We start from the raw sequence: 19,379 nt of genomic DNA on the forward strand, positions 1-19,379 counted from the left end.
GGTTGAACGTCTTTCAACTGAAAGTTATTCATTTAATCACAACTTCAAGGGATAATGTACATCTGCTTCATTTAACAATTTACATGCAAATCACATTTAATGTTACCATAAATGAGGGCTAATATTTATACCTAACTGCAGCTTTCAAAGCCGAAACAACCTAGAAAATGTATAAAAGCTTTTTAATTATATGCCCACGGAGTAATTTTTAACTAAGATTTCTTTGTCGTTAACTGAATGGTTTTCTTACCCGATTGTACTGCCAGGATCTGCTTCCACAGACCAGGTGCAGTGAAGATTGTGGTCATATGGTGCTGGGTACCCAGGTGAAAAGATTCTTCCGGAAGTTTCTCCGATGATGTGACCTCCACATTCAGCTGGCAATATTTATAGAGTGAGAAAACAATGTTTGAATGATTCATGCAAAAAAGTGAAGACTGATATTAGAAGTTACAATAGGGAAGAGCTGCAGAAAGCATGAGTGAAATATGGAGCTGCTAAATTATAATTATAAATCTTGCATGTATAATTCCTGTTCTATCAGAGAAACAATTAATTTCATTTTCTTCAGCAGTCATTCTGAGTTGCCCTTCAAAACTGTCAAATATTTGTTCTATTTTCCAAAAATAAAAACTGACATTTACTTGCATTCTATCAAAGGAAGATGGTCTGCACCAACACAACCTCAATTTTCATAATTTCTTTGAGTTCATTTCATGGCTTCAGAAAAGGAGGAATATGCTCTCCTTGCATGAATATCCAACATGGAATGATGTAGCTCAGCATGATCAGAGGGACCAGTGAAATAATGAGCTAAAGTTAAATTAGTAACTTGTTTTAGATTAACACATCTCCAATGAAGTAAATTAGTTACTTATTACGAAAGCTACGATGCAATATTGTAGCCTCTGACCATGGTCTGGCCTCTCAGCCTTCAGTCTGTTGTCTACTGCACACAAGAGGACCACAAGATATTGGAGTAGAATTAGGCCCATTGGCCCATCAGGTCTGCTCCACTATTCGATCATGGCTAATATGTGTCTAAACCCCATCCTCCTGCCTCCTCCCAGTAACCTTCAATCCCCTTCCTAATCAAGAAACTATCTATTTCTGTCTTAAATACACTCAGTGATTTGGCTTCCACAGCCTTGGGTAGCAATGATTTCCACAGATTCAACTGGACCTGTTGATTCATCACTTTGCAAGAAAAGGAACAACAGCACAGAAATCACAGATCATCTTTTGGTTTTAAAAACAAGATTACCCTTGGGTGAGACAGCAATAAGAAAAGGTAAGCAAGTGAGAGGTTTGAGACCCTTTCATTTTACCTGTTCCTTGCTCATTCTGAATTTTCACAATATGCAATGGTAATGAAGGCTGCCTTGGAAGCATAGAAGTAACATGAGAGTAATATCTAGAAACACAGTGAAGACTCATCAGTGAATTAGAAGACCTCTGAATTCAGAAATAAGGATATTAAAGAAGAAAGGTTAAATACAACCTTGGGGAGACTGGATGTCTTCTCCGGGACACCCGCACCAATCAACCTCACTGCCCCATGGCTGAACATTTCAACTCCCCCTCCCATTCTGCCAAGGACATGCAGGTCCTGGGCCACCTCCATCGCCACTCCCTCACCACCTGATGCCTGGAGGAAGAATGCCTCATCGTCCCCCTTGGAACACTTCAACCACAGGGCATCAATGTGGACTTCACCAGTTTCCTCATTTCCCCTCCTTCCACCTTACCCCAGTTCCAACCTTCCAGCTCAGCACCATCCTCATGACCTGTCCTACCTGCCAATCTTCCTTCCCACCTATCCGTTCCACCTTCCTCTCCGACCTATCAACTTTATCCCCACCTCCATCCACCTATTGCACTCTAAGCTACCTTCTCCCCAGCCCCACACCCTTCCATTTATCTATCCACCCCAAAGGCTCCCAGCCTTCTTCCTGATGAAGGGCTCCTGCCCGAAATGTTGATTTTCCTGCTTCTCGGATGTTGCCTGACCTGCTGTGCTTTTCCAGCACCACTCTAATATTAAAGAAGAAAGTCAGCTACAATTGACAGAAGACAGCAATCTCAACTCCCACATTTTTTCCCAGATAGTAAGAAAATCCAGATGCAACTGTTATATGAAGCTGTTAGTTAATATTTGACAGTTTTATTATAATTCTGAAACTTCAGTCAGGGTGGATGCTAAGATTGTGTTTCCCCTGTCTGAAGACTCCAGAATTGAGGAACTTAGACTCGGAATAAAGGCTTGACTAAAGATATAGCTTTCTCAGAGGGTTATGAATTCTCAACTCCAGATGTTCATGTTCAGTCATTGAGCATTTTCAAGACTGTGATAAATGGAGTCTTAGACTTTAAGAGAATGAAAGGATATTTTAATTGGACAAGAAGGTGAAGCTGAGGTCAAAGGTCAGCCTTGGTCTTACTGGACAGCACAGCAGGCTTGAGTGCCCATAGACCTTCTCGTACTCTTGCTTCTTTTGCTGTCAGGTAACAAGGTAATTACTTTTGAAAGAGTCTTACCAGGTTGGCACTGACTAATAATTCAACAAGATTAAATGAGAAATTAAAACAATGATGCAGATTTAAACATGTTTTTAAAGTCTAATGGGATTCTACTGGATGAATTAAGGGCGGCACGGTGGCTCAGTGGTTAGCTGGTTAGCACTGCTGCCTCACAGCACCAGGGTCCCAGGTTCAATTCCGGCCTCGGGTCTGCATGGGTTTTCTCCGGGTGCTCCAGACTGGAGCACGCAGACATGAGGAGAATGTGCAAACTCCACACAGACAGTCACCTGAGGTTGGAATCAAACCTGGGACCTTGGTGCTATGAGGCAGCAGTGCTAACCACTGAGCCACCGGGCAATGAATCAGATGTTTATATATACTAGAGCTGGTTCCTGTGAAGTGACTCCTTTGCTCCCCTCATTCCATTGATCTGTAACAGTAGTGAGGGAGAGCTGCACTGTCAAACATGTCATCTTTCAGAAAACCCTTAAAAGTAATGTCTAGTCTACCCCCTCAGATGGGTGCATCTTAGGTAGTTGAAAATGTCATCAATTAACACCTACTACCTTGACTCAATTTTTTTCTTCCAAACTGTAGATCTTCATACTTCTGTAATCATTCTGCAATCATCCAGAATCTAAATTATAATTTGTTACACTTCTCACTTAAGATTACTATTGAAGAAAAAAAATAGGCCTCTTGTGGTCTGGTGGCAGTGTTCCTACCTCTGGATGAGAAAGACTCAGCTGTTCCAGATGTGTATTATATTTGAACAGGTTGGTTAAAAATCTCAGAGGGGGAGATGTCAATACACAAAAGCAAAGTGTGAAAAATCCAACAGTTCTGAACATTTTTAAGTGTTATTTTCAATAGCCAGTATAAAAATGAGGCAGGATAAACACTCCCCCTCACATGACATTGGAAAAATGAGAATTTTACAATTGCACTTTTAATTTATTTTCTACTAAACAGAAATATATATCCAGAAACACTTTTAATAGTATATTGTCTTAGTGTTGGTTGTGCTACTGCACTTTTCCTGTATAAATTTGGGAAGTGTATGTTTTCCACCACTTTCCACAAAAGATCAAAGATTAAGTAGACTCTTTTCAGACAAGGATTTTAAAAATCCAATAGGGTTCCTGATATCCAAGGATGTGGAGCCAACATTACAGCTAGGCAAATTAAATAGGAAGATGATACCTACTATCAATGTATAAAGTTACAGCCACAAAATGTATCAGTGGACAGAATCCTCCAGTTTCTGAGGCAATGAGGTGGGAAGGCACATTAATGAGATGGATGGTGTTGCATTAGAACCCTGCCACCACCTCACCTTCACCTGAATTAAGTTCTGGATGGGAAAACCCATGCTTGATTTTCCACCCTGCCAATTGAGGTTCTTAAGTGACCAATTCAATAAGGGACTTTAAGGGACAACTCTCATATGGGCTGCTTTAATTTCAGCTCAAGGTGAGACAAATGTCAGGCAGCCATCAGTGACGGTGGTAAACCAGGGCAGGTAGCCTATCAGTGGCAGGTATTGGGGAATTCCTGAACTGTACATAGGATTAGGGAAGGTGAGTGCTGAGAGCTATCTGCCCTGGCCTTGTTTCCAATCTCCTCATGACCCAGACACTCTTCACCACAAAACACTTACCTGACAACCTTGTTCTAGCAGCAGTCACGGTGCTCTACGTGGTGATGCTGAATGCTAAAACCGCCAGCCTCTGATTGGCTGGCAGGTCTCATTGAGTGGGTCCTCTGCAACTGGGGACTTGATTTCTGAGGAGTGCCCACTACTGTCCTCAATACTGCCTGACTTGAAGTGATGGCAGGCATTTGTCTGGAGAGTCAGCAAGGGTGCCTTGGCAAGCATGTGAACAAGATGTGAAAAGAAAATGGAAGATTCCATCCTGCGTATTTAGTTCATGGGTGTTATTTCCAAAGCATGACCACATTCAGCTCTTAAAGGTTAGAGACAGACAGTCTCTGTAGATTTGGTCAGTGAGAATGCAGATACAAGGAAACAGTGCTTTAGAGTTTATACAGTCTAACTCCTTTCACCAAAAGACTTTGCCATTTTCTTAAGCATAAAATTGTAGCTTGGGGAAGGGAAAAGAATGTAAAATCAGAACAGTAAAACAATTATGCAGCCAAAATGTGACCTACTTTTAGAGAATAGTTTACGAAAATGTGGTTTCATACCTACACAGGAAGGCAGCATATTGTCCCAGGCCCTGCGATCTCCAGTTAAGCAGGTGAGTACAGAGTTCCCATGTAAAGTATACCCTGGATTACAATCAAAAACAACAGTGGTTCCAGCAAAGTGTCCCTCATCCTGGATCTTAAAGCCGAACTGTGGGGTCCCTGGATCTTCACACCTGATCAATTCAAAACCTATTAAAAAAATTGGAAATTATTTTGTGTTAAAAATGTAACATCTGAAGGGAAAAAAATTTTAGCTTTTGGCTTGTGTAAATTAACTGTGACAAATACAATGTTCCTTTTGCTGGTCTAACTACCATGACATTATCTCTCCAAGTTGATCCAGTAATGATCTACAGTTAATAACCACAAAGATAACACTGTCAGTATACATTATAAGTCCAATTTTACAAAATATTCCCAAGTTCTAAGAAGTGAATCAGTTGACTCAAAGAGTTGCTACCATAATTGGAATTTGTTCACGTGGAACAGGAGGGATAATGGATTAAACACCACTTGCCACTACTAACTGCTGCATTTAACTATAAATACCTGGCTTCTTGTACATGATGAATACTGAAGCTGAACGCTTGAAAGCTGCTCAAAAGTCAATTAAGAACCAATTTTAAAAATGCGAAGTTTACAATGGCACTACCCATGATTCCAATATAATCAGCATATCCTCAAAATGGAAATCAGCAAGTAGGATACAGGAATTTACTATTCGTATACACATCCAGATGCCTTTTGAAATGTTGGAATCGTACCAGCTTCCACCACTTCCTCTGGCAGCTTGTTCCATATAAGCACCACCCTCTACATGAAAAGGTTACCCTTTAGGTCTCTTTCAAATCTTTCCACTCTCACCTGAAACCTATGCTCTCTAGTTTTTGATTCCCCTACCCTGAGGAAAAGACCATTGCCCTTCACACTATCCATGCCCCTCATGATTTTATCAACTACAATAGGTTTTCTTAGCCTCCGATGCTCTAGGGAAAATATTATTGGGACAAATGTCTTTTTCCAAATTATTTTTGGTTCTGAATGTTTTCCTGATTGGTGTACCAAGGGTGAGATGTGCTTTACTGCTTTTCCATAATAATGAGGCCTAGATTCCACTTCAAGTTAGGAGAGCATTCTCACCTTCTTTTTAGCTTTCAGAAATTCTTTACGCCTGTTTAATTTAAAGAATTATCACTTTAAATAATTATGAAAGAATTTCCTCTTAAAGAATTAGGGAGGCTGCAGGGTGGGATTTTTATACTTTTTAATAGAGTCATAGAGATGTACAGCATGGAAACAGACCCTTTGGTCCAACTCATCCATGCCGACTAGATATACCAACCCAATCTAGTCCCACCTGCCAGCACTGGGCCCATATTCCTCTAGTCCCTTCTTATTCATATACCCATCTAGATGCCTTTGAAATGCAGCAATTGCACTAGCCTCCACCACTTCCTCTGGCAGCTCATTCCATACATGTACCACCCTCTGAGTAAAAAAGTTGCCCCTTAGGTCTTTTTCATATCTTTTTCCTCTCACCCTAAATCTATGCCCTCTCGTTCTGGATGCCCTCACCCCAGGGAAAAGACTTTGTCTATTTATTCTATCCATGCCCCTTATGATTTTGTGAATCTCTATAAGGTCACTGCTCAGCCTCCGACGCTCCAGGGAAAACAGCCCTAGTGTATTCAACCTCTCCCTATAGCTCAAATCCTCCAACTGTGGCAACATCATTGTAAATCTTTTCTGAACCCTTTCAAGTTTCACAACATCTTTCTGATGTCCTGTACAGCTCCCAATTCTTGTACTCAATACTCTGACCAATAAAGGAAAGCATACCAAATGCCTTCTTACTATCCTATCAACCAGCGACTCCACTTTCAAGTAGCTAACAACCTGCACTCCAAGGTCTCTTTGTTCAGCAACATTCCCTAGGACTCACCATTAAGTGTATAAGTCCTGCTAAGGTTTGTTTTCCCAAAATGCAGCACCTCACATTTATCTAAATTAAACTCCATCTGCCACTTCTCAGCCCATTGGTTCATCTGATTAAGATCCCATTGTAGTCTGAGGTAACCTTCTTCGCTGTCCACTACACCTCTGATTTTGGTGTAATCAGCAAACTTACTAACTATACCTCTTATGCTCACATCCAAATCATTTATATAAATGATGAAAAGTAGTGGACCCAGCACCGATCCTTGTGACACTCCATTGGTCACAGGCCTTCAGTCTGAAAAACAACCCTCCACCACCACCCTCTGTCTTCTACCTTTGAGCCAGTTCTGTATCCAAGTGGTGAATTATCCCTGTATTCCATGAGATCTAACCGTGCTCATCAGTCTCCCATGGGTAACCTTGTTGAATGCCTTACTGAAGTCCATATAGATCACATCTACCACTCTGCCCTCATCAATCCTCTTTGTTACTTCTTCAAAAAATGCAATCAAGTTTGTGAGACATAATTTCCCACACATAAATCCATGTTGACTATCCTTAATCAGTCAATGGTCTCATTAGAGGAAAACTGAGATTAATTAAACTCATTGGTATTATGACTCAATCTCCCCACAAAATATTTCATATTTTCCTTTTAACTTTATCTACTGTTTGTAACTTATATGGCAATTATAGATAAATATACTGAGAGTTTCATCCAGGTTTTCAGTCTTGTCTGTCTGTGGCAGTGAACACAAGAAATCAGAAGATGCAATTTCTAAAAGTAGCAGCGGATTTATCCTTGGATCCTGACCAAGTTTGTGGGAATTTGCACTGCACAAATTGTCTGTCACATTTCCTACATTACAACTTTTATTTAAGCACTTTGAGATATCCGGTGGTTGTGCAAGGAATAATGTAATGTAGGATAAATAACGGGTTGTAAACCCTGTACAGGACAAGGATACTTAGATGATCATGCAGGTCTTGTGACAGACCCACCTCAATTGCCCATTGACTCCAAAGTTAGTTTTGGATGGACTGAAATCCACTCCCTCCTGCCCGTTGCAAACCACAGGTACAGAAGACTGTCCTAATCGAAAGATTAACATAACCTCACCATCCAATCTAAGATCTCCAACAAGAATAAAACAAAACCAACTCTGAATCTTCTCTATTTTCAACTTGTTTCTCTTTTTTTCAGCATCACCTTATACAACCCTGTTGATGAAGGGTTTCAGGAGGGCTTTCTGGTTAAGTCCATTTTACTTCACAATGGAAAACCCAGCTTTCGAACAGTGGAACAGAAAATTTAAACTTGATGTTAAAGATCACAAGCAAGCAGGAAATTCCACCTTTCACCTCTCTGGAGGTGAAACCACAAGGGTTTGAAATCCTTCATCAGATATATTCAATGTTTTAACATTTTGATTAAAAATTCTGGAAAACAACATTTTCAGTGATTATGGGTGTAAATTCATCTTGGGCACGAGTGCAAAATGGACAATATCCCAGCTGCTGTTCATTATCAATGCCATCTGATCGTCAGTCCAATCAAATTGAGTTGAATATCTGCTGGCCATATGACAGGTAACTAACACACTGCAGCTTATTAAAATAAACAAAAATAACTGTAGATGCTGGGAATTTGAAGCAAAAACAGAAATTGCTGAAGAACCAAATCTGAAAGTATCTGTAGTCAGAAAGCAGAGTTAACATTTCAGGTCCAGCGAAGCTTCTTCTGAACATTTTCTTCACCATATCTGATACATTTCTGATCTTCTGTCTCATGTTGGACCCAAATATTCAGACATGAAAAAGTGAAGCATAATGCTGAAGCATAACAGAATGAGTTGCTATTTGACATGTCCCTGCATTGCTTGACTGGAGAGTACATAATAACATTGAGAGCTAAAAATGAAAAGTTCAATTTCCCAGTGTTGACATCTTTCACCTCAATATTCATCCAAAGATAGAAAAACCGCTGTGTTAAGAGCTGTAGATTCATTGCTTCACAGGATCAATAACATTCACTATCTGAAACTAACACATTATCACAACGACATAAGAATTATCTTTACAATCACTTGAACCTGCACAACCCAATTTAACACAGTTCCTTGACCATCCTTAATCTGACACTTACTGGAGAAAAGGAGCTCAAATCCTTTGCTGGTGTTCTCTGCATTTGTGATGAACTCAAGCCACATGCTGTTTGACGTACTGTTCAAAACGATATTGAGCATCTGTGATCCAGTGAAGGTACCAAGTAACCGAGAGGAGCTGTCCTTCCCATCAAAAATCTAGTAATCCAAGAAAAGCAACATGATTGAAAAATGCAAGAAAGCATTTCACAGGACACAATTTACTTCTAAGGCCAACATCTAAATTGAGCAAATCAGTTTACAGCATCATTGCACAAAATGTATGGAAAAAATCTTCCCCTCACATCACAAAGGTGACAATCAGAGGACAATTGGTTAAACTGGATTGAAGCTTTAGTTGCAATCCAAATAATGCCTACTATGGCCCAGATGATATCTCCTGAATCACATATCTGGCACAATGACCAATGTTGACGATGTTACAATTAGATTTATGACAGAAGCTCTTCCAGGAATTGAATCTGCCAAATGCAGGTAGACAAGATAGTAAAGAAGGCTTTTGGTATGTTTGCTTTTATCATTCAGTGAATTGAATATCGGAGTTGAGAGGTCAGGTTGCGGCTGTTGACGGCTATGATTGGACCACTTTTCGATACTGTGGGATACTCCTTGCTGTAGGAAAGATGTTGTTAAACTTGATAGGGTTCAGAAAAGATTTACAAGGATGTTGCCAGGTTCGAAGGTTTAAATTATAGGGAGGGGCTAGTATTTCTGGAGGGTCAGAAGCTGAGAGTAACCTTATACAGTTTATAAAATCATGGTTGGGGCGTGGGGGGTGGGCTGCATGGATAGAGTGAATAGTCAAGGTCTTTTCCCCAGGATAGGGGAATCCAAAACTAGAGTGCATAGGTTTCAGTTGAGAGGAGAAAGATTTAAAAGGAGCCTAGGGACCAACTTCTTCACACAGAGAGTGCTGTGTACATGGGATGAACTGCCAAAGGAAGTGGTGGAGGCTGGTATAATTACAACATTTAAAAGGCATCTGGATGGGTATATAAACAGGAAGGTTTGAAAGGGATATGGGCCAAGTGCTGGCAAATGGGGCTAGATTAATTTAGGATATCTGATCCACATGGATAAGTTGGACCAAAGGGCCTGTTTCAGTGCTGTACATCTCTATGACTCTATGACTCATTCATACAACACCTCTGCTCTTGCAAAGTAATTGGAAACCAACATTGTGCATAGTTTCAGAGTTATACATGAGATTTTGTTACTGAAGTAATACATCTTAATCCAATTTTGAAAAGTGGTTTGCCTTACGATAGTACCACTGCAGTTTAAAATCACACTCAGCGAAATCTGACTTAGAAAGTTTTGATGTGATCTTGGGACTGGACTATTCCAATGCACTGCTGCCTTTTCTCCCACATTCTAACCTTCAGAAACTTGTGGTCACTCAAAACTTTGCTGCCCATGATTTGGCTCACATCAAGTCCAATTTCCCCATCAGCTCCTTGCCACTGACCTACAGTGGCTTCCATTCACGTAACATCTTGATTTTAAAATTCTCATGCTTGTTTTCAAATCATTCCATTACTTTGTTCCTCCACATCTCTGCAATCTCCTCCTACCCAGCAATCTTTAAAGGTCCCTTTCTTCCTCCAATTCTAGTTTCTTGTGTAGCCCTTACATTAAATCACTCCACCACAGATGGCTATGAATAAAGTCCCAATTCTGGACCTGCACACCTCTACAGCTAGCTCACTACCTCAATTTCCTCCTTTATAACATTCCTTCGAACTTCCCACTTTGATCAAGCATTTTGTCATATGATCTAATGTTATCCTCTGGCCCTTGGTGTGTACACTTTTTTCATAAATACTCTTTATTCTTTAAAAATAAATCTTTATGTACATACATAGTTACTTTTTGCACACAGAGAAGAAAACAAAGATTGAGATTTGACTTTCTTGATAGTTACAATTAATTTAAAGGCATTTCTTAATTATGCTAGGTACTAGCAATTGTTTATATGTATCTGAGTCATTGGGACAGTCCAGTAACTGAACAGACCCTGACTGTACTTTGACAGAAAAACCTTAGATAGAGGCCTTACCCCACTTAACCTTGGTGGCAGCTGCCCCAAATTTAATGTGTCCCTCAGCATGTAGTCCTGGACTTTGCAATGTGTTTGGGTAGCATAGTGGTATTGTCACTAAATTAATAATCCCAAGATCCAGATTAATACTCTGGAGAATCACACCCTGCTAGATGGTGACCATTCAATTAATAAATCTGGAATTATCAAAGTTAGTGTTGATAATGACTAGGAAACTCTTGCCAGTTACCATAAAAACCCATCTTTAGAGAAGGTAAATCAGCCATATCATTGGTCTATGATTCACATGATTCTAGATGCACAAGAGGGTATGATTCTTAATTGCCACCTGAAATTAAATTAGGAACTCATTCAATTTGAGGATAATTAGGGATGGGCAATAAATGCTGGCCTTCCTGGCCGGTTCACATTCATTAAATAATTAGTTAGATACATCTGAAATGTCTTGCATTCTTTATTACATTAGAAGTGCTACCATATATGTTGCTGTGTTCTATTGTCTATTTTGGAATTGTGTTCATCTCTGCAGATCCAACATCTTTTAACTTTTGGCACCAGAATGGATAAAAATAATTACCATATATTTTTAATTTCCATCATCTCTGATTTTAATGCCTAGAACTTTCATGGAGTGAAAGTCATGATTTTAGATAGGAAAATTATAAACAGACTCAATATGAATACATTAATTAGTTAATCACATTGGAAAGCTCAGCTTAATAAAAGCAAAAAGGAAAAAACAAAATTGTTGGAAACAAAATTATCATTTTTAACAAAAGACACTGAGTCATGCAATCAGTTGTGAAGAAACGCATCTCCTATTTTTGCCTTGCACCTGTTTTATTAGTTTTTAGTGTAAGCGACAGAATTATATCACCTGCAATTATCAAGCTTGGAAACAAGGAATCCAGACACTGGAATACACAGATCAGCTTCTAGTTCAGGGAACAGCTTTTGGCAGAGAAGGAAGATGGGGTTGTGACTAGATAATTGAAAGAAAGTTCTCTTTTTATCTGCCTGTCAAGGGACAATACAAATTGAAAAGAGCATGTATCCACAATATTCGTGGCAAGACCACTAACCAACCATGGTTTCAAAACTTTACATTTCAAGGACAACCAATGAAGCTTTGAACCATATGTTCTTTCATCTTACTTTTTGTACAGTATCCTTTTCCCTTTTAAATTTGCATGCATTTGCGTGGGCCTGACATTGCGAGATTATTATTTTTCCCTGGGTTAGCAGGGAAAAAAAAAATATTTTGTTTTTGCTCAAGAAAACATTGCAAATGACTCCTTTTTGTTTCTGGTGAACTTGATGTCTACATTTTAACTGGACTGTAGTGTACCCTTGTGCGAGAAGGTATCCCCACTCTCATACCTGGCCATTTCTGCCATTCTCCAGAATAAGACTGCTATCACTGCTCTGCACTGGGCCACTGGCACCACACTCCCCACTGGACCGTTGGTGCCATGCTCCCCACTAGGCTACTGGCATCCCCACTTTGGGCTGGTCACCGGCGTCCCTGCTTCAGAAACTGGGACCAGGTGTCCGAGACTGAAAGAAGGGAGAGAAGACAGGAAAGAGAGAGAAACAAAAGAAAAAAAGAGAAAAAAGAACAGGCAGAGTGGAGGACCTCTGGCTGGAGCATTCTACTCCACTGCCATCTCATGTCATTCACAATCTTTTATCTAGAGTGCAGTTGAGTCCATGATTCAATATCTCAAATGAAAGAAAAGTTTGTTTTGAACTTTGGCAGGCAGAAGAATTAATCTAGATTATAAACTCAGATGAATGGTTCAGGGCATGAAACTACAATCTTCTGACAGGTTGCCAGGAATGAGTGAGCTAGTCGCAACACCTTAACTCTTAGTAATGTGCCTGCTTTATAATCAATGGGAGTAAAATGGAATAGTTACATACCAGTTTTCATCTTTTAGTGATATGTTGTAAGATATTATATGCTGTGGAACATGTCAACCTAGAAGTGGATTGAATCAATCTCAGCCCATTTCAGTTGTTTTTATAATCAGAAGTCAGAGAGATTTGCCAGTCAGGGGTTAATTCAAACCCCTAATATCAGGATAGAGAATAACTTGTTCTAATTTATGATACAACTCAATCCACAATGACAGCACTTTCATTAAATTATGTATTTCCTTGTATATACATTGCTTGTAAATTATTAATCTGTTTATAGGTAGTCAGTATAATGGATTAATTGATTGATTAATTTAAAGATGTCACATGTACGAAGACACAGTGGAAAGTGTTGTTTTGCATGTTCTACAGGTAGCTCGTACCATACAAAGTGCATCAAGGTGGCAGAACAGAGCGCAGAATACAGTGTTACAGCCACAGGAAAGGTGCAGAGAGAGAGAGATCAACATGAACATTTGAAAGGCCATTTCAAAAGTCTAATAACAGTGGGGAAGAAGCTGTTCATGAATCTAATTTTAGGTGTATTCAAACTTTTTTTATCTTCTGCCTAGTGCAAGAGGGTGGAACAGAGTATAACCAGAGTGGGAGGGGCCTTTGATAATATTAGTTGCTTTCCCGAGGCAACAGGAAGTGTAGATGGAGTCAATGGATGGAAGGCTGATTTGTGAATGGACTGGGCTGTGTTCACAACTTGCTGTAGTTTTTTTGCGATCTTGGAAACAGCAGTTTTTATACCACACTGTGATGCATCCACATAAGATGCTTTCCATGATACATCTATAAAAATTGGTAAGAGTCCTTGCGGACATCCAAAATTCCTGAGCCTCCTGAGGAAATAGAGATTTTGTTGTGCTCTCCTGACCATTACGTCGACATGGGTGGATCAGGACAGATTGTTGGCTATCATCACTTCCAGAACTCCCAGCAGCCAGAACGTGTTCTGAGCAGTTTCAGTAGAATAGGCCATTGAATAAATCCAAGTACTATTGTGTGTGAAGTCTGATGTAAACATAACATTATAATATTTATTCAGTGTCCTGTTCTACTGAAACTGTTCAAAATACTTCACTACATCACATATGCTGAATTTTTTTTTTGGCATGGATTGTCCTGCAAACTATGTCATATAAAAAGAAATGAAATTATTAGTTAAAATTCTGCAGTGAAAAATAGAAATTGGTACATTTGTCAAAGTTGTTTTAGCCAAATCTATTACCCATGGTGAAGGTTGCCCCATGCTATTCATGTTTTGAGTCTGAGGCTTTAGTTACTATGTATTATGTATATTCCCATACTAAAAATACTGTGAGACATGTACAATGGAGGGTGCAGGAAGTATCTACTCTTCATACTTGGCAACTATTAGAAAGCACACAGTTTTTGATCAAAGGGAAAAACAAATCTTGTGGATTTTCAGACAAACAACTGAACGTTTTCATGCAATTTTTGTTGGTATTGAAAATATTCTTCACACATGTCCCTGGTGGGGGCTTGCTAAATCAAATGCCAGTTGCAGTTTGTTGAAAAAGACGAGATCATTTCAGTTGAGGGTGAGTTCTTCACATAAAATGAATAATGAAATAGCTGTGTGAATGCAACATCATATCTGATGCAAGATTTAGCATGAAACTTTACTTCTCCTGCTACCAGAAATTTTTTAGGTATCATTAATTTTGAAACATTGTTTTAGCTGACTGTATAAACACGTCCTTGATCCAGGTGGACTCAACTGAAATGGCCACTGTCATTGATATGGACCAGAATAACGGTTTTGGAAGCAAGCAAACACAAAGTCCTTCTACATCTAAAGGAGCACCTCAGAACTTCTCCATTTTCATTATTCTTAATATCATACATTCAGTATAAAGATGAAAATTTGCATGCTTTTACCTCAAGCAACATACTGCCCTAGACTACTGCATTGGGTGGTTTTATGGTTGACTGTGTGGACCCCCACACCTTTGAGACAGAAACTCTCACACAAATCTCAGACAAATCACATTCCCGGACAGTTGGCTCTAGAAGTGTTGATAAAAGACTTGATTGGCTGTAAAGTGCTTTGGGACATCCTCAGATTCTGAAAGATGTTTTATCAATTCAAATTCCTTCTTTTAAGGTTGGGTTGCACTGCATTGCTATAACACAGGAGGAAGAATTCTCCTTTGCATCCAGCCTGCCCGATTCACCTGAAGTTAACACTTCCCATTAGCAATGGTTGCAAAAGACTGAAGAAGTTCAATTTTTCACCAATGCAATAACTTCACTACATAATTGACATATTCGAGTACTTCATAGACCTTAGCTGAATTCAATAGACTTACAACTTCATTGTTTTGTGTTATATTCTTTGTGATGACACAAATTATCCTCAATATTTCACCAACATGAAAAATTCAGGCTGTTCCTTTTGCACATGGAAGTGATGATTGTAACATGGTAGCTATTAAGACATAATAGCTGCCCTAGTTTCTACCAAGATATCTTCAGACATCACGAGCAAGTATCTTTTGTGTATTGTTCCTGTTAACTCCCAAGTCTCTTGTAGCTCTTCCACAGCTGAGTGCAATGATGTGAATGTCTCTGTAGCTTGTTGCCCAGCTGCTTCTGCGTGACCGATTGCCTAGATCCATTGCCTAATTCCCACTTCTTTGAGATTTTTGTGCATTCAGCTTCTCTAGTTTCAGCTCCCTGGTGTTTCTCTTCAACTTGTAGTCTGATAGGATTTTGTTATCTTAACACTTCTGGCTTTTTATGCTGTCGGAGATCATTGGTATAAAGCAATCAAATCATCCTTAAATAGAGATTCCTTTAAGCTGACTTCACTTGACTGTATCTTTTACAAAAGGGTCCATTCTCTACCTAATTACATCAAATTGCAAAGCAGCAATCACTTAATTAGCAGTTTTTGAAAGCATCAGTTTTCACTGTACACAAGCAAGACATTGAAATGTCACACTGTGCAGAGAGCAAAGTTTCAAAAGATTTTTGTGCTCCTTAACCTGTCACATTGCACAGTGCTGTTCTTACCTTCAGAATATCTCCTTCCTGGAGTCTGAACGTTCTTGATTTCAAATGTATTCCTTTGCCTGGCTGTGTTTGAATGGAATAGATGCATTCATGGTTGTTGCTGTAATCAGCTGGGTAATTGGGTGAAAGAAGAATGCCTTCATTTCCAGTTACAGATGCCCCGCATTCAGCTAAAATAGAGAACCAAAGGAAACATTTGGTACTTAAGTTCAAAGCAATCTAAGATTCTAGTTTTTAGAAAAATTTTCTTTACAGAAATAGAAATGTGAGAAATAAACAAGTTCTGTATATCATGGGGTATATGACAATATCTGAATCTTCAAAAACTTCTTTCAAAACCAAGGGTCAACTTTTACACCAAGCTTAACCTGTGAACCCTACATGTTGGTGCAAGTGGACCCATTCCTGTGCATCAGTCACCATGCGTGGTCTGCTCTATGTGGGTATGTCTTAAACTCCCACATATCTTTCTGGCAAAATGACCTGCATTATCTGCTCGATACCATGTGTTGATTGGAGGCAAGTATAACTCTAAACGTATACTTCTGATCTGAAAAACTGAAGACAACTGTTGATGCAAATACAGATCTAAGCATGCAATCATTAGCTGAACAATGGGGCTGAGATCTGACAGATAGGCCAAGTACAGACTTAAACATGTAATCTGGCACCATGTACATGGGGTTAATTTATATCCTGAAATTGACAATGTCTGGTTGATCACTATTTGTAACAAATGGACTTTCCAAATCTTAAATGACTATGCTGCATTTTTGTAATTGAATTCATGAGATACCTTAGCATGATTCTCTATCTGTTGAAGTGCAGCATGGATCAAATGTGGCTGGATGAAAATCTTCATAACTTAGCATCAATCAAAATGAACTAAATTTAGATTGGGCTTTATGAGTCGGGCTTTCTTTCTTGCAAGAAAATGGCATAAACCACATGCTACAAACTCAGCTGCATCTACCAGGACTCACAAAGTACCTTTCAAATAACAATACAGATGCGATAATTATCCCATAGTTACAGGGATTAGTTGCTGGTTGCTCATCCACATGAACTCAAACCTGTAGGGAAATGTGTTCTCTGAAAGTGAATTAATTAAAGGGCATCATAATAGAAATCTGTGAAAATAGACACAACTTAGTCATGCAGCAAACTAAAGTATAGTACAAGTTTGACCTAATATCTTTCTGGCTGTTCGAGATCTGTAAACTGGAAACCTTGTATTGCTTCACTTTGAAAGTCATGATTGAATGTCAGGCATAAAACAGAACACCAGATAGAAGCATTACAATGAAACAAGTGTAATGATCAACTTTATTATTAAGCGTGGAGTGTCTATAATTATGGAGTAGTCTAGAAGCTGCTTGATTTTATTTAGAGTTTAGCTTTCAACTGTGAGGTGAGTCTATGATGACTGGGAATTTTTGTTGTGTGAACATTATTCTGATTTCTAGAGCCAATTTCTTGCTTGACAATGCTTTAAAAAGATTGGCCTACTTTTCATCAATCCGTTAGTAAGGAAAGAGATAACTTGGCATATTGGGAACAATGTCTGCACCAAATGGAAGGGTATGAGATTCACTCCAATAACATCAAGTTGATCAGCAATGTCCCTTCAGAAATGGATGCATATTCTATTCCTTGGTATCATTGTTTGCAGAATAGTTTTTTTGACAGAGGTGCAAAATTCAGAGAAATACTTAACATATGTCAAAAAAAATTATGTAATGTCCAACAGTATGCAAGTTGGTTACATTTCTCTAGTGATTTGTGGTGGGCTCTAGCATTCTGTCAGTGTTAAGTTTGTGGATTGATTGCCCATATATATGTGTTCTGGCTAAATAGAGTAACTGCAAGTTTATACTGGCTGTTATACAGATGGAAGAGCGGGTGGATGGTATCGGGAACTGGCTGTCTCAATGATGGAAGAGATGATAATTGAGAATGGGGAAAGACAATTGTGAATGATGGAGGGAAAGCCACTTGACAGGATGACAGACTGACAGAATATATTTGACAACAGATCAGTTTGCTATGGAAAGAAAGGAAGAAGTCTGACTATGGAGCATTTTGTCTTTGTGATGAAGGAGGTGAAATGTGATAATGGAGAAGTGGTTTTGGAAGTGGAGGAGGTCTAGTTCCACATAATAAGTGCCTTCAGCTAGATATAGATTACATTTAACATTGAGATACGCTGCACGAGTGATAATGGAGATAGCAGAACTGACATCAACATGGACAGCAGAGTCAAAAATTGCTAAGTAAACTCACAAATTTCTTGCAGCCATTTAACTGAGACATGCTTCCTACATTAGATCATCACATTTATCATGGATTGTTAGGATCCCAGCTGATGTTATTGTGGGACACCTCAGATTCCAGACTGATATCTGGCTTGATAGATCATACTTTGTTTATTTTAATTTGATGTAGTGGTCTTTCACTGAAATACTGAAATTCTGCAGAATTGATTTTAACAATAAAACAGAAGTTGAGAACACAAAAGAAGATAATTAAGAGAACAAACTATGCTATTCGCATATAACAATGAGAGATTTTTGAACACACAGTGAAAATACAATCCCATCTATCCCAATACCACCACTTTAGAGTACTCAAATATTACTTTAGAGTTCTCAAGTATGAGAGAGAGTTTGCTTCTTTATCACATCATTAGGTTTAACTTAACTGTTTCCTTCCATTCCCAGTTTTGAGAATTTAGTAGTCTCTTCCTTGATTAGTCATGCAACTGAATGTAAACCTTCTCAACCTTGAATAATCCTTTCAGGGCTGTAATCAGACACTTGCAAGTCTGTAGTTTTCAAATTAAATTCATTACAATGCAGTAACCATTTTCTTTGCAGTTCTAAACCAATACTTTCTTCAAGAGAAACTGTTTCCTAAACCTAACATGCATCGGAATTTCTGCAAACAGAAAAACAGAAGCTTCCCAAGTCATGGTTTTTTCCTTAGAGCAAACAAAACAGTGTTGAGCAAGGGGAAAACAAGCCAATATTCTTCCAAATTTATTCTGCTCACTCATAAAACTCCCCTAATGCAAAAAAAACCCTTCCTATTATCACCCCAGTGGTTATTTTTCTCATACCATTTAAGAAAAATAAAACATGGCTCCAGAAACACTGACAAGTTAAACATACACATACACAGAAACAAGTACCTACATGCCATTAATTCTATACATTTATATCATACACTTGCATCACAAGATGTATTGTTAAGAATTGCATAATATTTTCCCAAGATAGTTTCTTTGCATTATTAAAATATTCAGTAATATATTTCCACTGATGTTCCCCTTTTAACTATCCTATCACTCATTAAACACCAGAGGTTAAATTTATTTAGTCAGAGTCCAGGCATTTGGTTTTGTGGTTAGAGTTTTATTTCAAGTCTCATAATTCAAAACCACCGATTACGCGTTCTCCGCATACAGGCAGATGCTTATCGAGGTCTGACTGAAGGAGTTCAGGTGTGTTGTA

At 38.8% G+C, this 19,379-nt stretch overlaps 1 protein-coding gene across 2 annotated transcripts in view; it reads right to left on the bottom strand.

The window, feature by feature from the left end:
• csmd2 (CUB and Sushi multiple domains 2) overlaps positions 1–19,379 on the bottom strand; it is a 1,704,811-nt gene that overhangs the window by 345,214 nt on the left and 1,340,218 nt on the right. For both annotated transcript variants that reach the window (XM_043717868.1, XM_043717867.1), the window contains 4 exons: positions 15,868–16,037; positions 8,819–8,975; positions 4,732–4,923; positions 251–377 (listed from right to left, as the gene is read on the bottom strand). In XM_043717868.1, the coding sequence (XP_043573803.1) occupies positions 251–377; positions 4,732–4,923; positions 8,819–8,975; positions 15,868–16,037 (646 nt within the window). The remainder of the gene's footprint in view (positions 1–250; positions 378–4,731; positions 4,924–8,818; positions 8,976–15,867; positions 16,038–19,379) is intronic.

Source organism: Chiloscyllium plagiosum, chromosome 27 (assembly GCF_004010195.1).
Source record: "Chiloscyllium plagiosum isolate BGI_BamShark_2017 chromosome 27, ASM401019v2, whole genome shotgun sequence".
Lineage (NCBI taxonomy): Eukaryota > Metazoa > Chordata > Chondrichthyes > Orectolobiformes > Hemiscylliidae > Chiloscyllium > Chiloscyllium plagiosum.